The following is a 15,995-nucleotide window of genomic DNA, read 5'->3' on the forward strand; positions in this document are numbered from 1 at the left end:
GTGTCCCCTTCTTTCGGGTCCCCTGGGGATGGGCAGGGACCTGCATAGCAGTGCCCAGTGGGCTGGGTGCTGTCCCTGTGACATCGGGTTCTGTTTTTGGTTCCTCGCCCCGTGTGGTGGTGACAGCAGTGGGACAAACAAAGAACAGACGGGGCATTGTCACCGTGGGGTGAGCACCCAGCGCCGCCAGGCACTTTCATCTGTGGCCAGTGTGCGCCTCAGGGCAGGGAGAGCCGCCCCCCCTTCCCCTAACTGTATATAAGTGGTCAGCGTCTCCTCGTTGGGGGAATTTATTTTTATTCCTGAGAGCTCAGGAACGCGGAGCACAAAGCTGATTTATCAGTAAAAGCCAGAACTATTGAGGAAGCACCCCCTCCACAGAGAGCTGAGCCGCAGAGGGAGCGGCCGCGGGGACCCTCCCACTGTGATGCCTGAGGGCTGTGCAATGCTCAGCATAGTTGGAATTTTCTTTCGGATCCCTCCCCCTGCAGCCACTTTATAACCATGAGCGGGAGGGCTGTTTTCTCCTTAACCGTTGCTCTTCCAGAACCTTCGCTGAAACAGAGGGGCCAGCTGCACAGCCGCCTTTCGTGTCCACCACAGACTGAGCCCGTGGGGTCCAGAGCACGGCGAGTCCCATTCGGGTCCCCCCGCCGGGCCTTGGGAAGTGATAGTGCACTTTTCCATGTCAGAGGGACCTTGGCATGCAAAGTATCTGTGGTCTCAAGATCCTTATTCTCTGTTGCAAAAGTCTCAGTTCACACTCTGAGCAGGTATGACAAACAAGTGACAGATGTGACCACAAGCACCAATGCCTTCATCCCTGTACCTGTATCTGGGAAGGCCACACATTTTAAGCAAGAGAGGGAGCTGGCAGGGAGAGCTATTGATGAGTCTTGAACATGCCCCCAAAGTGACACTTTGCACCTGTGTGGTTTGTAATAGGCCCCACTGCCAAGCACCGCTGAGGGAACCAGGGAAACAGGATTCCCCCCCCCCCGCTTTTCCTCTTTTGTGTGGCTGAGGAGGATAAACAGTTGGGTCCCAGAGTTCAGGGTTTTTCTTCGATTACATGTTGTCCCCTAGAGATTCCCCCCTTCTGCCTCCATCAGGGGGAATCACTGCTTTTGCTGTTGCTGTTAAATATTCCTGTCATTTTGGCAACACGGGCTGCTGAGAAAAACTTGGGGCCTCGCTTCCGCACGCGAGAGGCACGGGGCTGGCTCGGGGAGAGGCCACCTGCGTTCTTCCCCATCCCTCTGAAGGTGTTTCTGTCTCCGTCGTAATTCAGACCGAGCGTTCTGTCGGGAGGGTCTAGTTTGATCCCTGAACGGGAAGGCCGTGTGTGCAGGCGGTCGGCATGCCTGGCCTCTCCCCGGGAAAGAGCCCCCGGTCAGGGAGACTAATGCCCGTGAGCTGCATCTGTTTGCGTAGCGCGAAGACGCAGAACTTTGGGTTTGGCTCTGACTCTTTGTTCTAAACCTTGTCTTTCTAGATTTTCTATATCCCACCTTCTCCCCCTTTGCTACCAAACGGTCCCATCCCTTCCCCAGTAGAACATCAGAAGAAAGTGGAACACCCGGAAGGAAGCATGTCCTGGGTGACCTGAGCCTCGTTGAGGTAGAAGGGTAGAGATGAGAACAGTCGTCTTTTGCTCACAGTGTCGCATGGGAAACAGCACCTCTTCTAGAATTCAGTTCTGAAGTTCCTCCCTGGATGTAGGCTCTCGTATTAAGCTGCGACGTCTTCAGTCTGTCGTCCAGCTGTTCTAACTCAACTGCGCTCATTTTTCTCCCTCTTCTGATGCTTTTTTTTTTTTTTTCTGGTGCTTTTTTGACAAAGTAGCTCTGGCTCCCACCTCGTCTTTGTCCCATCGCTGAGGGATGTGCACCACGAGTCCGTGTACCCACAGCCACCCTTCAGCTACTCCGATCTGCCTCGAGAAGACATCAAGGTACCAGCATCCTTTCCCTGAGAAGCAGGCAGCCCGAATCCAATGTGCTGCGGGGGACCCAGCTCTTCCCCCTAAGCGGAGGGAGGGGGGTGCCTTTTGGGGGCATGGATAGGGCCTGAATTTTAAGCTTCTCTTTTTTTTTTTTTTTTTAACGTTTATTTATTTTTGAGAGAGAGACAGAGCATGAACGGGGGAGGGTCAGAGAGAGGGAGACACAAAATCTGAAACAGGCTCCAGGCTCTGAGCTGTCAGCACAGAGTCCAACACGGGGCCTGAACTCACGGACCGCGAGATCGTGACCTGAGCCGAAGTCGGCCGCTTAACCGACTGAGCCACCCAGGCGCCCCTTAGGCTTCTCTTTTTAACAAGCGAATGTGATTTACTCTCTGTTGGTTTGCTCCCCCTTTCGGTGGTCTCCCCAGCCCTGGGAGACGCCCCACTTTCATGGGGAAGAAGTTTCTAGCTTTGGCGTACAAATGCTCGTCTCGCCCCTTCAATCTAGCGAGTGTGGTTCGTGTCTGAGCCCTGCAGCCTCTCCGTGAACGGAGTGGTCTTCGGCCTGACGTCCACGGATCTGCTGTTCCACATGGGAGCCGAGGAGATCAGTAGGTGAGAAGCAGTTCTGGGCCAGCAGGCAGGGCAGTGGCTTTCTAGACCAGAGAATCGAGGGGCTGCTTGGCAGCCTTGCCTGGGAAGTCCCTAAAGCAGCACTTTGTGCCACACCCTTTGACCATTAGAGTTTCTCTGTCCCCAAGACACCAACTGGGTACGTTTGTTTCTGCTACGTTCGTCTGCAGTGTCGGAGACCCCAAAGAACCATGTCTTTGTGCTTCCTTTATAATCCTAGAAGTTCACCTGCTTTCCTTCCCCTCCCACCTTCGTGACCTAGGCAGGAGTGGGCGTCCCTGCTCCGGGAGAATGAACGGGCAGCCTCCCTTACCAGAGCAGGTGTCGTTCTGCAGAATCAGACCCCGCCACACCTGCTGAGCATAGGTCCGGCAGTTCAGTTCCCCCGTCACTGGAAGGAGTGTGAAGCAGTTGGCGTGTTGGGCAAGACGGGTGTGCGCTTGCTGGCTGTGGTTGAGGGTCACCCTGACTGCACGCCCCCACCCACTGGTGGGCCCCTGGCCCATTCTTGCACGCTGCGGTTCTAGCCAACGGCCCACTATGGTCTCGTCACCAGGGATGCCTGCCTTTTCCCTCCGCAGCCCGGTGGCCGGCTTCCCTCCTCAGGTGGGAACAGACCGAGCTCTTTGGGGGTGGGTCTTTGAACTTCCCCAGAGGTACCCTCCCGTCACCTCACACGGGCCGCGTCGCTTCCCCCTAGTTTATGAAAGCCTCGAGTCCTCCCCAGAGAGAAACAGAAGCTGAAAAACAGGGCTCTGCATTCCGTTTCTTGCTTCTCTTCCTTCCCCAGTTCTTCCGGAACTTCAGACAGACTCAGCCGAATCCTCAAGCACATCCTGACCCAGAGGAGGTGAGCCGGCTCGCTGGAATAACTGACCGTGAAGAGGGTGCTCCGGGGTCCGGGGCTCTGACCGATTTGATTGGGAGCGCCTTCCTTGGACCACTCCCAGGGAACTCTGCCCTGCCATGACAAACCCGCATTCTGTCCCCCAAACACAGAGGAGCAGGAAGGACAATCTGAAAGCATAGATGCAGAGAGGGAAGCCATGCGGGAAGGGTGGGGCCTGGATCAGCCACTGCTGACTGTTTCTCTCCGTCTCTGTAGCTACTACCCGCTCTACCCTCCCCAGGAAGACATGGCCATTGACTATGAGAATTTCTACACCTACGCACAACTGCCTGTCACCCCAGACGTCTTCATTATCCCATCAGAGCTGAAATACTTCGTGAAGGTGGGTTTGGACTCTGCTTTTTCCCAGAAATGCCGGAACCGGTCTTTGACTTCCCCTTCTAGACCACTGGTCCTTGCTCTTCGTGCTGGGGATGGTGGCCTCGTTTGTTTGGGAGAGGTGGTAAACTAATCTGTTAGTAAAACGTGTAAGGAAAAAGGCATCCCCCTGCTCGCCTGCGTCCCAGAGCATGGTGCTCCGTCGGCCCAGCCTGGGAGCCCCAGGGGCGGGCAGGAAGCCCCTCAAACAGTGGCTGTCACCTGGGGCCATGTCAGGGTGACCTGGAGAGGTTTCACACTTGCACTTGCCTGCCCCGCCCCTGAATTCGGATGTGACCTCCAGGGGGATTTCAGCCCTTTGGCTCTTTATCATCTATGCCACCAGAGGCCTGTTCCCCCGAGCCCCCACCCCCACCCCCCGCCCTGCTCCGGGGTGGGTCCCTCACAGGGGATCTTCCCGACCAGTACCCCTCTGGCCAACCCAGAGCCATTTCGTCCTCAGGAGGTAGACATTTGTCCCCAAGTCTGGGAGCCGATTGTTACCCTGCCGGTTTACCTCCTTCATTCTGTTTCAGAAGCTCCTAAGGAATTCAGGGTTTTCCAATAATAAGTTAACAGACCAGACTTGAGATGGGTTCGGCCTTCCTTTCCATTTTATAAACCCCTCGCTGGGGTCTGACGGTTAGATGATTCCAACTTTCTCACGTCGGCCCCTCTCCTTTCCCCAGGACGTCCTCGGCTGTGTCTGTGTGAACCCCGGGCGCCTCACCAAAGGGCAGGTGGGGGGCACCTTCGGCCGACTCCTCCTCAGGAGGCAGCGGACTGAGGACGGGGAGGGGAGGCAGAGTCCGTGTGCGGCCGCCCAGGTGGTCAGGATCTGAGGCCCTGGTGCTCCATCATCCCCCGTCATGCGGCCTCATGGACACGTGAGCCCAGGAGCGGCCTTCCCACAAGAGCCCAGGCGTGGAAAGGTAGAGGAGGCAGACAGCGAGCTGGAGAAGAGGCTGCGGGGTCTAGGCCTGGCGGGCAAGGCCTCGTGCAGCTGGACCCTGACTCTTGAGTTGAACTTCTTGGGAGGAAAGCTGCTGTTTCTTCAAGTACACGCAGAGTCCAGAGAGAACCGGCCGTGGACGCGGAGTGCTCCGAAAACGCAAGAAGGCTTTTTGATTTTTCTACTTGATATCAGACACGGAAACAACTTTTGGAGAAGTAAAAGTAAATTCTGAGGAGAACTTCTGAGTTTAAATCTTCTTCCGCGCTCTCTTTTTCCCGGTAGAACGAAGAACATTGCCTCCCTGACCTGTGCCCAGAGAAGGCAGAGCATCTGTCACACTGGGTTTCTGTCCAGCCCCAACCCTGATTCCCGCCCCCGCCCCCGGCCCCTGAGGCCTCTGTGCTGAGGTGTGCTGGGCTGGGGCCCTGGGCCCGGGCTACAGAGCAAGCAGCTGGCTGCGTGCCCGGCCCTCCCTGTGCAGCCCTCACATGCACGCTGTGGTCCCAGCCTGACCTCTCCATCTGGAGGGGGCGGCCGCACGGAGCCGTGCCAAAGCTGGATTCACTGGTGCCGACCCTGCCAAGTCGCACAGCGTGGCCCGGTGCTCGCCCATAACCCCAAGCGCTTGGACAGCAGGGCCCTCCGGGGTCCCCCGACGTCCCGTGTGTCCTGGCATCTGGGGAAGGGCGGTCACTGGTTAAATGCGGGGGGGGTTTCTGCCCAAAGCTGGCAGGCTGCCCTGCCTCGTATGCCAAAGCCAAGACCGGAAACCCCAGCTCCTGGGCCGAGGGAAAGTGCGAGCGGGAGCAGCGGGTGTCAGTGCCTATGCCCTGAGTCAGAGATAAATAGGTGATTGAGCGGTGTCCAACCTTTGCCTCCCACCTGGGACAGTGAGGTGGAATCAACGGCAGGTCTGACCAGGCTTGGGTGAAACTGGTCTCCCTTTGAAAACAAGCAGCTGCGGTTTTGCTTCATTCATTTTATAGGCGCCTCGTCTGAAGACAAGAACCAGGGACAAGCCCCAGCTTGGGGAGCTGGTTCTCCCTCAAGATCCCCTGCACGTGAAGCACCCAGCTGCGGGGTAGGGGACCTCATGTCTTTGTCTCCGGATGTGGCATTTGGGGAGTCCCGGGGCCCTCTTCCACAACCTTGAACCCCTGTTCAGGAATAGCATTTGTACTTCTACCAATCCCAGGGTCGGCTAAAGGCCTGCCCCTCCCCACCTTGGAAAACCCTTGCCTGGGAAGATTCACCAACAGGCCCTTGGCCATGATAAACAAGCCTCTGAGCCCTTATCTCGTGAACCCATGTGGCTCTCAGGGAGCCACGGCTCTTGGCAAGTATCCTGGTGTTGCTGCTGAAGAAGCCTCGCGGGGAATTGTAGTGTCTTTGTCCTCACTTGGCAAGGTGTAAAGCCCCTTTTCCCCTTATTACAGACTCAGCCATCTGAGTCCAGAGGCCCTGTGAGATGGGGCAGTTGGCAGAGGGAGAGGAAAGACCCGCGGGGGCGGGGGGTGCGGGGGGAGGCGTGTGCAGGGCAGACGGAGGCAAAGGGGTGCAGCCTCCCGGGTGAGAAAGCAGGAGCTCAGCATGAATGGGAGCGCGAGTCCGTTGCCTGGATACGAGTCGTGTGACTATTGGAAGTGATCGGGGAGGGCCAGGGCAGGCATCTAAAACTCAAACAAAAAGCAGGGTGCGAACCCCAGATTGCAGACAGGTCTGGCAGGCATGTGCCTCTCTGCCACCAGACGGTCCCTTTGGCTCTTGTCAGGAAGTCGGTGCCCAGCTGAGCCAGCTGGCTGCTCCTAGGCCCCTTTTGAGCTGGGTTGCTAATTTCTGGAATCTTCCTCCCTCTCGCTCCCGCCTGCGCTGGGGCACGCGACCTCTGGAGTAAGGCTCTGAGTCTGGAGTGAGGCTCTGGGAGGGCAATCGGTGAGGAGGGTGGGTGGAGGAAGCCGAGGAGCCGGGGCCTGGCCAGAGCGCCAGGGATCCACCTGCTTCAGAACCCCCTTTTGCTCAATGGCACCTCCTGTGGTCCTGGTCGTGCCTGTGTCCTCGGGACACAAGCCTTAGGGTGAAGCAGATGGTCCTGAGGAAACAAAGTCTCTGTACTCTTACCCAGTTCCACACCTCCATGTCCCAGCTGTTGTGCCCCCTCAGGGCCACCCGGGCTACCAACCACCTCTTCTGTTGCCGGTAGAGCCTGAGGCTGCCCTCGCTTAACCCTTGCATGGCCACCTTTTAGAATCCAGGCTCTGTCTCTAGGAAGGTCAGGGGTGAGCTGCTGAGGGGAACCCAAGTGGATCCCCAGAACAAAACTGGGGGCTTGGGGCGGTGGGGGCACCCGGAGGGGGGCTGGGGCAGGGCCATGACTCTGCTCCTTGGGGCCCGTATCCTGCTCTGCCTTTCTGCAGCTACTTTGGGCCTGGTGTTTCCTTTCCCTTGACCTAGGGTCACCCAGCCCGGCTCAGCCTGTCTTGCAGCTTCCCCTGGTGCTGGGAGTAGCCTTTTGGGCTGATATTTCATTTCTGTTTGGGACACATTTCCTTTCCCCTGACCCTGAGGCTCCTGGCCGAGCCCCCCACCCCACCCCCAAGAACCAGTCTTGGTTGGCCACATGGGGCTCTTCCTCCGGACTTGGGCCTTTGAACTCACCATGAAGGGCCTTGACTGATGGCGGGGCAGGGTGGGGGCTAACATTTTAAAATTTATTGAGATCTGGCAGCATCACCTTTACCATTTTAACGGGCACCATGCTGTGGTTTTTAGTACACTCGCAATGTTGTTTGAACATCATTACTATGTGATTCCAGAGGATTCTCGTCACCTCTGAAAGAAACCCCATCCCCACTAGCAGTCACTACCCCTCCCACTCCCTGCCCGCATCCCCTAGAAAACACAAGTCTACTTTCCGCCTCGACAGACTTGTCTGTTCTGGGCGCATGATAGAAATGGAATCATACGATACGTGGTCCTCTGTGGCCGGCTTCGCTGAGTGTCCCGTTTTCAGGGGTCACCATACCGTAGCAGGTGTCAGTAAATTTCTTTTCCTTTTTTGAGTGATTTCCCATCGTACAGATAGATGGCATCTTCTTCATTCATTCAACGGGGTGATGGACACTGGGGCTGTTTCTAGTTTTGGGGCTGTTGGGAGTGACGCTCCCTGGAGCACCTGGGTGGCTTAGGTGGCTAAGCATCCAACCCGATTTGGGCTCAGTTCGTATCTCACGGTTTGCCAGTTGGAGCCCCGCGTCAGGCTCTGCGCTGACAGCGCAGACCCTGCTTAAGATTCTCTCTTCTCCCTCTCTCTCTCTCTGCCTTTCCCCCACGCATGCTCTTTCTCTCTCAAAATAAATAAACTTTAAAAAAAAAAAAAATGAATGATGCTCCCGTGTTTGTGTGAACCTAGGAATGGTGGAGAAGGGGCTTTGGGTTTGTGGCGGAAGGAATGCAAGCAAAGAGGAAAGTGAGGAGGAAGGAGAAAGGAAAAGAGGGACAGAAAGAAGTGGTGGGCCTGGAATGGAGCTTTGGAGCCAGACCGCGAAGTCAGGAATGCCTCGCAGAGGAGTTTGGACTTGACTCCGTGCACCCCAGGGAACTTGTAAAGGCTTCTGAGTGGAGCAGATGGACAGTATGGAGCCTGTGCCTTAGGCCTCGCAGTGCCGCAAAGGGCAGAGTGAAGCTGGGAGAGGCTGGAGGCCAGAGGCACCTAAGAGCTCTCGGAAGACAGAGCCTCCCAGTACCTACTCTCGATTCCTATGGAAACAGTAGCCCAGTTTCCCTGTGGGGAACCACTCCCCCCTCCTCACTCCTCCCTTGCCTAAACCAAGCAGTTCATCGCATCTCCCTGGCCTCGGTGAACGGCCAGGGATGGGCAGGACCTAAGACAAGGCAAACACAATGACTCCAGGACTTCCGTGGACGGGGTAGAAAAGAGGCAGCCGCAAGGGTGGGGCTGCTGCAGCCATCTTGCCGCCATGAGGGAAACCCATTGTGAATATGGACTAAACCAGAGGACACAGAGCCAGGCCACTCTGTGTCGTGCCAGCCTCTCCACGACCAGGAGAGGTCGGTGCCAGGCCACGTTGTCTGAGCTCTAATGAGGCTCGCCCCCCAAAATCTAAGCTACAAACACCACCCCCCTCTTTTTTTGCTTAAACTAGTTGGAATCGAATATTCTGTCATTTGCAACCAAAACAATTGAAGGCCTGACCCAGGACCGCAGGATCGGGATGACTGCCAGGACACAGATGGAGAAGACACAGCTCAGGTAGGAAGACAAGGGAGTTAACGTTTCTGAGAATGTACTGTGTGCACTTTGACACGGAGATCGCGTCAAACTCCCAACAAACCCTGCTGGCAGGTGCTAAGAGGTTGGAGGTCATCGGCCTGAGTAAGTGACGGAGCTGGGATTTCAACTCCAAACTCCTCATCTCTCCAACCCTGCCACGCTGACCAACCTGGCACGTAAACAAGGACAGACCAAAAAGGAGTCACAGGTAGCCGCCCAGGGACCTGGGAGCATGCGAGGAAGGAGTTGAGGAGAGGTGCTTAGGGATGTGCCTGGGACTACCGGGGGCTGGTTGGGACTGAGGGGGGCACCCAAATGGCTACCGGGCTGGGCTGTCCGGTGACAGGAGTAGCACTCTGGTAAGGAGTGGGGACCGGACAGGTTGATCTGGGAGTCGCCTACATAAAGCTCACTGCACTGAAAAGCTGCCGAACTGGGAGGTACTGGGAGGTACTGGGGGTCTGCCTGAGGGGTGGGGGGTGGTAGCTGGAGGTGGAGCTGACATTCCTGGCCTCCCAGTCTGCGGGTCACTGAGGTGGCTGTCACTGAGGTGGGACTCAGCTGCACTGGGACATTTGGACCCCTCTGTCATCCTGGGTTCTCTATCCTTGAGCAGCCGGGCCTATCTGCTCCCTCTGGGTCTGCCCTAGAAATGCCAGGCCCCCAGGGGCCAGCCTGCCCTTCGACCCACCTGGGCCCACGGCCAGTTCCAGATTCCTCCACCCAGACCCACCTTCCTCCTCAAGCCCCGGGTTCCCTGCCCCCACCCCCTGCCCGCCTGACAGCTGAGAGGCCAGCAGCTGCCCGGGCCAAGGGGCCCCTCCGAGGTCTCTGGGACAGCTGCTGCCCCGTGACCCTGCTGACCCCTCATCCCCGCACACTGCTCCCTGAGGGCCCAGCTGAGCCTGGTCTCCTCTGCCGGCTCCATCACTCCCAGGTCTTCCCAGACTCTGAAGCATCTGCTCAGAAGGAACCCGGGGCCTCCAGGGCTGAGTCACCCGCCCCCCGGAGGGGTGGGAAAGGGGAGATGCTGGGCTGGCTGAGGCGGCCCCTCAGGGCAGCCGCTCTCCCAGGAAGCAGGCGGCAGCACCCTCCTGGCTTCTCTGCTCCAGGAGCAGGAGGAGAACGGGGCCAGGGTCTGGAAGGCGCGGCCATTCCTGATTCCCACAGGCCCTTCCCGAAGCCCACGTTCCCCTTGAGGACTCCGTCCCCACCAAGTGCTCTGCCCCTTCGAACATCTAGTAAGAACATCTAGCAACCATGGTTTACCTCTGCGGATGGGAGTGGAAGGGCTAGGAGTCAGGGGCAGGAGGGCTCGGAGAATCAATCGTCCCGTCCACGCTCCTCTCCCGTTGGCTCCTCTCCCATTGGAAATCTTGTGCGGCGTGTGGGGAATCCTTGAAAAGAAAATATACACAGCATGATCTGGTCCCTCCAGCTCCTCGGTTCTCCGTGTCCCATCCCCGTCGATAACCCTCCCCCCCCCCCCCCCCCCCCAGTGAATCCGTCAGGATGCCTGCTTCCCGAGGGCTGGGCACCTGACCCGTCCCTGCGGAGCGCCTCTCGGGCGGTAGGCCCACCGGCGATGCCTGCGGAAGCAATGGTCTGTCGCCACACATCCTCCCTCTGGCCTTTCCCACACGGGCGCCTGGAGAGAAGCAAGCCTCTGCCTCGGCCTCTGCCATGCAGACCCGGCGCCCGAGCCCATCAGTGCGCCCGCTTGCTCCTGTTCGCAGACGCTGGCTGCTCTGTGTCAGGATAGGGTTGGGATTCGGAGGGGACCCCAGACAGCGCCTGCCCCACCCAGAGCTCCCCTCCGGTGCAGAAACCCCAAGCAAGCAAACACCAGGCACAGGGGGAGGCGAACGCTGTGGAGGAAAGCAAAGCAGGCCGGGCAGAGGGGGTGCCAGGGAGGGGAGGGGCCACAGGGAGGTCCTTGGCTCCAGGCCCTTGCTTCCCAAACCCTGTCTCCTATACGGCCCCTTCTCGCTGTCCCCAGCACCCTGCCATTCTTCCGCGGATTCGTTCCTCTGTTCCTCCCTCAGGTACCTACTATGTTGCAGGCACTCTGGGGAGACGCTGGAGGCTACTGTCCAGCGGGGGGTGCGCGTGAATCAGTTGACGGTGGCGCGGACGCGACAGTGGCCCAGGGTTTCTCCGAGGGTGCCACATGGGGACTTGACATCAACCGGGGGTTCGGAAGGCTTCCCTGAGGGAGAGAGTCCCCAGCTGAGATGCCCCCCAGGCCTGCGAGGGGCCAGGTGAGGTGAAGGGCGGAGCAGGCGCAAGGGGCCGCCCCTGCAGTGGGGGGGGGGGGGAGTGGGGGCCGGGGAGCGGGTGGTAGGGGCCCCGCCCAGGGACTGTGGACCCGGAAGCCTGTCAGCAGGGGCATGTGGCACCTCAATCACGATGCCAGGTGGAGAATGGGCAGGTGGCACATCATCTTCTCCCCCAGGACCCTCCATCTTCCTCGGTGGCCGCACCTTCCTCCCTTCCCTGCCCCACCCTCCCCACTCTGAGTCATCGCCCTGGACTGGGCTCGACTCCCCCCTTGTCTCTCCATGGGCGCCGTGGCCGGTGTGTCACCAAATTCCAATCTTTCTACTTTATTATCTCCAACTCTGGCTTTTATGCCACAGCTCAGAGTCAAGTTCTGTCTTTTTCCCGAACCGACTCTCCGCAGAGTCGCCCCTGCCCCCGGTCCGGCCCCCCTCCAGAACCCACCCCCCCCACACACACACACACACACTCCAAAGTGACCCTCCTAAGCGAGACCATGCAGCCAGTCCACAGGAAAAGGAACGAGGAATGGCCCTAAAGCCTCCAAACAGGCGGCCAAACTCCCTTATCATAAGAGACACAAACTAAAACCACACCCAGGCTCCTTTGGCTTTGTTTCATTTTTCCCTCTCAGGCTGCAAGAAATCAGAGAGGTCGAGGACCAGATGCTGGTGAGGCTGAGGAGAAAGGGGCCTGGCACCCGGCCCATGCCCTGGAAGCACAAACAGACAGAGCTGACCAGGTGACACCTGCGCGCGTCCTTTCACCCCCCCCTAAGCGCGTAGGAATGATTGCGCAGCTTGTGCGCATCGTGCGTGATTCGGCCGTTGCACAAGGTGACCCGCCGCAGCGCAGATTGTCCTGGGAAAGGGCTGGAAACGCCCCACGCGGGCTCCAGCTGAGAGCTGTGGAGGGAAACTGTGACACCCCGGCACGCTGTGTGGCAGCAAACATGTGAAGGTGACGACACCTTCCGTGTCCTGCTATGGAGTGCGCTCATAAATAGAAGGTTCGATAAAGAAAAAAAAGCCAGGCGCGGAACAGTGGGAGTAGCAGAGGCTCCATCAGGTGCGGTTTCCCGCATGCCCTGCAGAGTCACCTCCACCGCCATTGACAGTGGAGCCTGTCCTCTTCCCCGCCCCCCCCCCCCCCCATCGCCACCAGGACCTGCAGTACACTGGGGCCCTACTTGTCTATATGTTGCCATTTGTGTAAAAAAGATGGGAGGGGCTTTGCTTGCATGGGCAAAGCGTATCTCTAGAAGCGTTGACAAGAAGCTGATAACGCTCGTTGTCTTCTGGGAGAACGGGTGCCTAAGGAACAGGGGTAAGAGGGGCGCTTTTGCCTTGGGAGTGGCCTGAGTCATACTGGAGACTCTGGAAAATGGAGTAGTGGTCACCAGTGTAAGAAGGATGGGTGCTGGGCAAGGAAAACAGGGCTCACCCGCGACCCTCTCAGACTGTCCCCCTCTCCTATGCCATGGTCTGCTGGGTATCTCTTGTTTCCTGATGACACCATGCGTCTACGTGTAGTCCTCCTGGCCTTGGCCTTTGTCTCTGCCGGCTCCACCTGCAACGTCCCTCCTATTCTCTGCCTAGCGAACTCCTATTCGCCCATTAATACCCTGCTCAAATATCCCCTCCTCCTTGCAGTTTTTGCAACACTCCCATCTGCTTCCTCCCCTCTAGCGTATCGAATCCTTCTCACTTCTGTTCTTATTAGTTCTTCTTTCACTCCGCAGTCACTGACTGAGCCTCATCCATGCTGGCCTGGGACAGTTAGAAGTGAGTCAGAGCCAGCCTCTACCCTCAAGGCCCTCCTTTATGGCACAGAATGTGCTATTTTAGAATTGGTTACTTGTTTCATTTGGGGTTATCTGTTCCCTGAGGGCTGGGGACCAGCCTTGGCCATTCTGTGTCCAGCACAGCCCTAGGCAAAAGAGGTAGATACAAATAGGAGTTTTCAAAATGAACACTGACAAGATGTCTTGGAGAGGTGGGAAGTGTTGGAGAAGACCCTGGCTGACTCCGTGTTCCCCAGGCCAAAGGACAGCCATGCGGCTTGGATGCTCCCAGAGGCCTCTGGGGGAAATGCCTGGGCTGGTCCCTGCTAGGACAGAGCTGTCACCACTCTGGAAACCCCCATGGCTCTGGGCATGGGTCCAAAGTCCAGACCCAAAGGAAAGTCCCCCCGCAATGCCCTGACACCCAACTCCCCAGCAGGGGTTCGAGACAGAGACAGAAGCTGGGGGCAGTTCTGAGGGGACTCTCATCTGGAATCCCAGCCTCTGGTGGGTCAGAGTTCTCTACAGGAGGTTGAAGGGCGAGGAGGGCAGGGCTGGAGTTGGCAGGAGCCCAGGGGAGGAAGGAAATAAGAAACAATCAAGGAAAAATCCATTCCAGGCCTGGGGTTGGCTGAGGCCATGGGGCCCTGCAGGCTGAGCTCGGGCTGGAATGGGGGAGGCTTCCTAGGGGTGGACTGAGCTCCTGCTCAGCTCCCTGCTGCCCTGTGGTCCTGGGGGGGTAGGGGTGCTGAGGCCCCTTCCAGATACTTTGTTTCCTCTCACTGGTTCCCCCCCCCCAGGTTCCCCCCGCCCCCAGATTATCACTGCCCTTTCCTTGTGACTCTCTGCCCCCAGACCTGCCCCCAAACTCCTGGTACATTTTCCCCCTGCCTCCCAGGGCCTAGCTCTCCAGGTAAGTGGGGCCTTGGAGAGCTGGCTCCAGCCTGGTTTGGGGGGGGTGGGCTTCCCCACCGGCCCCTCCATCCTCCCCAGCTAACCTTGGAGAAGGCGGCTTCCAATTCTCTCCCTCTGGGCCCACGGGGGCTGGGGCTGATGTGGATGGTTTCCAGGAAGAAGGGGCTGGGAGGGGAAGGAAGGGCTGAGTCAGTCACTGTGTGGTGATTACAGGGCCCCAGTGGGGGAAGCAGCCACCGGGTGGGAGAAACGGACTAGACCCATCTCAGGGCCAGGGGGAGCTCCCAGTGGAGGAGAAGGAAGTTGAATAGCCCATTCTAGGCACTGCTCCATCATAGCCAAGGAAGGCTATCTAAGGAAGGCCTCTAACCCCTCCCAAATGTTCTTCAGGCTCCTGCCCCCTCAGCCACCAGTGTGTCCAAGAGGAGCCCTTCCAATGAGAACAGTCCAGGCCTTGGCTGAGGCTTTATTCCCTGGACATAGGGTGCAGGCGGGACAGGAGGCGGGGCACTGGCCTGGATGTCTGTTGAGTCAGAAATGCAGGACACCCTGGCCATCCCCTGGCCCAGGATCCCAGCCTCCCTGCCCACACTCAGGCCCTTACACACAGCCTGAGAAGTTGCGTAAAATAGCCAATTTTAGCAAACGAAATCCTGTTTCATAAATGCGCATTAATTGCAGGGCTCCCACAGCAGCTGGGTGTGTACGCGAAGATCCTGTCTATTCAGCAAAACCTCTGGGAGAGGCGCCGTCAGCTGGCTCCTTAGGGATTCCTCCAGCCCCAGGCAAGTGACATAACTTCATCTGTGAATGGAGAGCACGAACCGCTCACTCAAGTGCCTCCAGAGCACAGAACCCACCACCGGGCACAAATCACACCTTGGATGTAATGTAGGCTTTGTGTGGGCCCTGAGCGAGCTCTGGCTGATGGCAGGAGTATGGGGAGCGAGCACGTACATGGAAACTTGTCACATCCAGGTGGACTTAAAACAGTCCCCAGGACACAGATGGTGGCTCCTATGGCTAAGGGCCCTGGTTAGGAGTCGTGGGCTGGCAGCCATGCTGGACAGATTACTAACTAGTCGCTGAGGGAGGGGAGCAGGGGCTAGGGCCAGGCTGAAAGGGCCAAATCCGCTGCTCTCTACCCATCCCCCAGTGCTCCCCAATAACCCCCTCCGAAAAAAAAAAAACAAAAAAAACAACTCTTCAAAGAGTTTTGGAACTGGTTCTCAGTTTCATGTGGTCTTGGGTGAGTGTCTTTGCCTGTCCAAACTTCCATCCCTGCAACTTTCTGTTTTGTCACCAGCTCTGAATGGAGTTCTCGACCCTTTCCAATCTCCTTCCCCCAAAGGAGGACTCTCAGCAGACAGAGGGTAGGGGGCTGTGCCTCAGCCGCATTCTTGCAGGCCCAGGGGTAGTGCTTAAGGCTTGGCACAGTGCTGTGTCTTCTCCCAGGGTTGTGTTTGGGGGTGTGTGTGTTGGGGGGGGGGGGTGGGCAGGGCAGTGGGGACAATGGCTGGGTGAGAAGCCTGAGGCAGGAGGAAGGCCTAAAGCCCAAAGTCTTTCACTTTCCCGCTTTCTGGAGGAGCAGATCACTATCAGGGCCCTGAACTTCAGTCTTCCGTCTTTCCTGGGGCGCTGCATCCCCAGCGACAAAAACCACACCTGATCCCTGCTAGATGCTCAAGTGTCTGTTGGATCACTGAATGGAGCAAGGGCAGTTTCCTTCCTCTATCTCCAGGGCCCTGTGCAGGGCCTGCCCTTCAATAAATGCTTCTAGTACTGAATGAATGAATGAATGAATGAATGAATGAATGAAACAAACGAAGACGGAACGAGTCTAAGTATGGATTCCACCCCCTGACCCAGAAGCCACCTAGACTGATGACAAACGGGCGTACCCAGGCCACTCTGCCAGCACAC

General features: G+C 57.8%; 1 protein-coding gene across 5 annotated transcripts in view; it reads left to right on the plus strand.

The window, feature by feature from the left end:
* The window catches only part of POLA2 (DNA polymerase alpha 2, accessory subunit), a 30,556-nt gene extending 22,423 nt beyond the window's left edge, over positions 1–8,133 (plus strand). For 4 of the 5 annotated variants that reach the window (XM_058689623.1, XM_058689619.1, XM_058689621.1 and 1 more), the window contains 5 exons: positions 1,846–1,954; positions 2,457–2,563; positions 3,372–3,431; positions 3,687–3,813; positions 4,538–5,041. In XM_058689623.1, the coding sequence (XP_058545606.1) occupies positions 1,846–1,954; positions 2,457–2,563; positions 3,372–3,431; positions 3,687–3,813; positions 4,538–4,690 (556 nt within the window). In that variant the 3' untranslated portion in view covers positions 4,691–5,041. Of the gene's footprint in view, positions 1–1,845; positions 1,955–2,456; positions 2,564–3,371; positions 3,432–3,686; positions 3,814–4,537; positions 5,042–5,789 lie in introns of those variants that run through there. The other variant, XM_058689620.1, reaches the window with a different exon arrangement.
* The last annotated feature ends 7,862 nt before the right edge of the window (positions 8,134–15,995 follow it).

This window comes from Neofelis nebulosa, chromosome 10 (genome assembly GCF_028018385.1).
Source record: "Neofelis nebulosa isolate mNeoNeb1 chromosome 10, mNeoNeb1.pri, whole genome shotgun sequence".
NCBI classification, from domain to species: domain Eukaryota; kingdom Metazoa; phylum Chordata; class Mammalia; order Carnivora; family Felidae; genus Neofelis; species Neofelis nebulosa.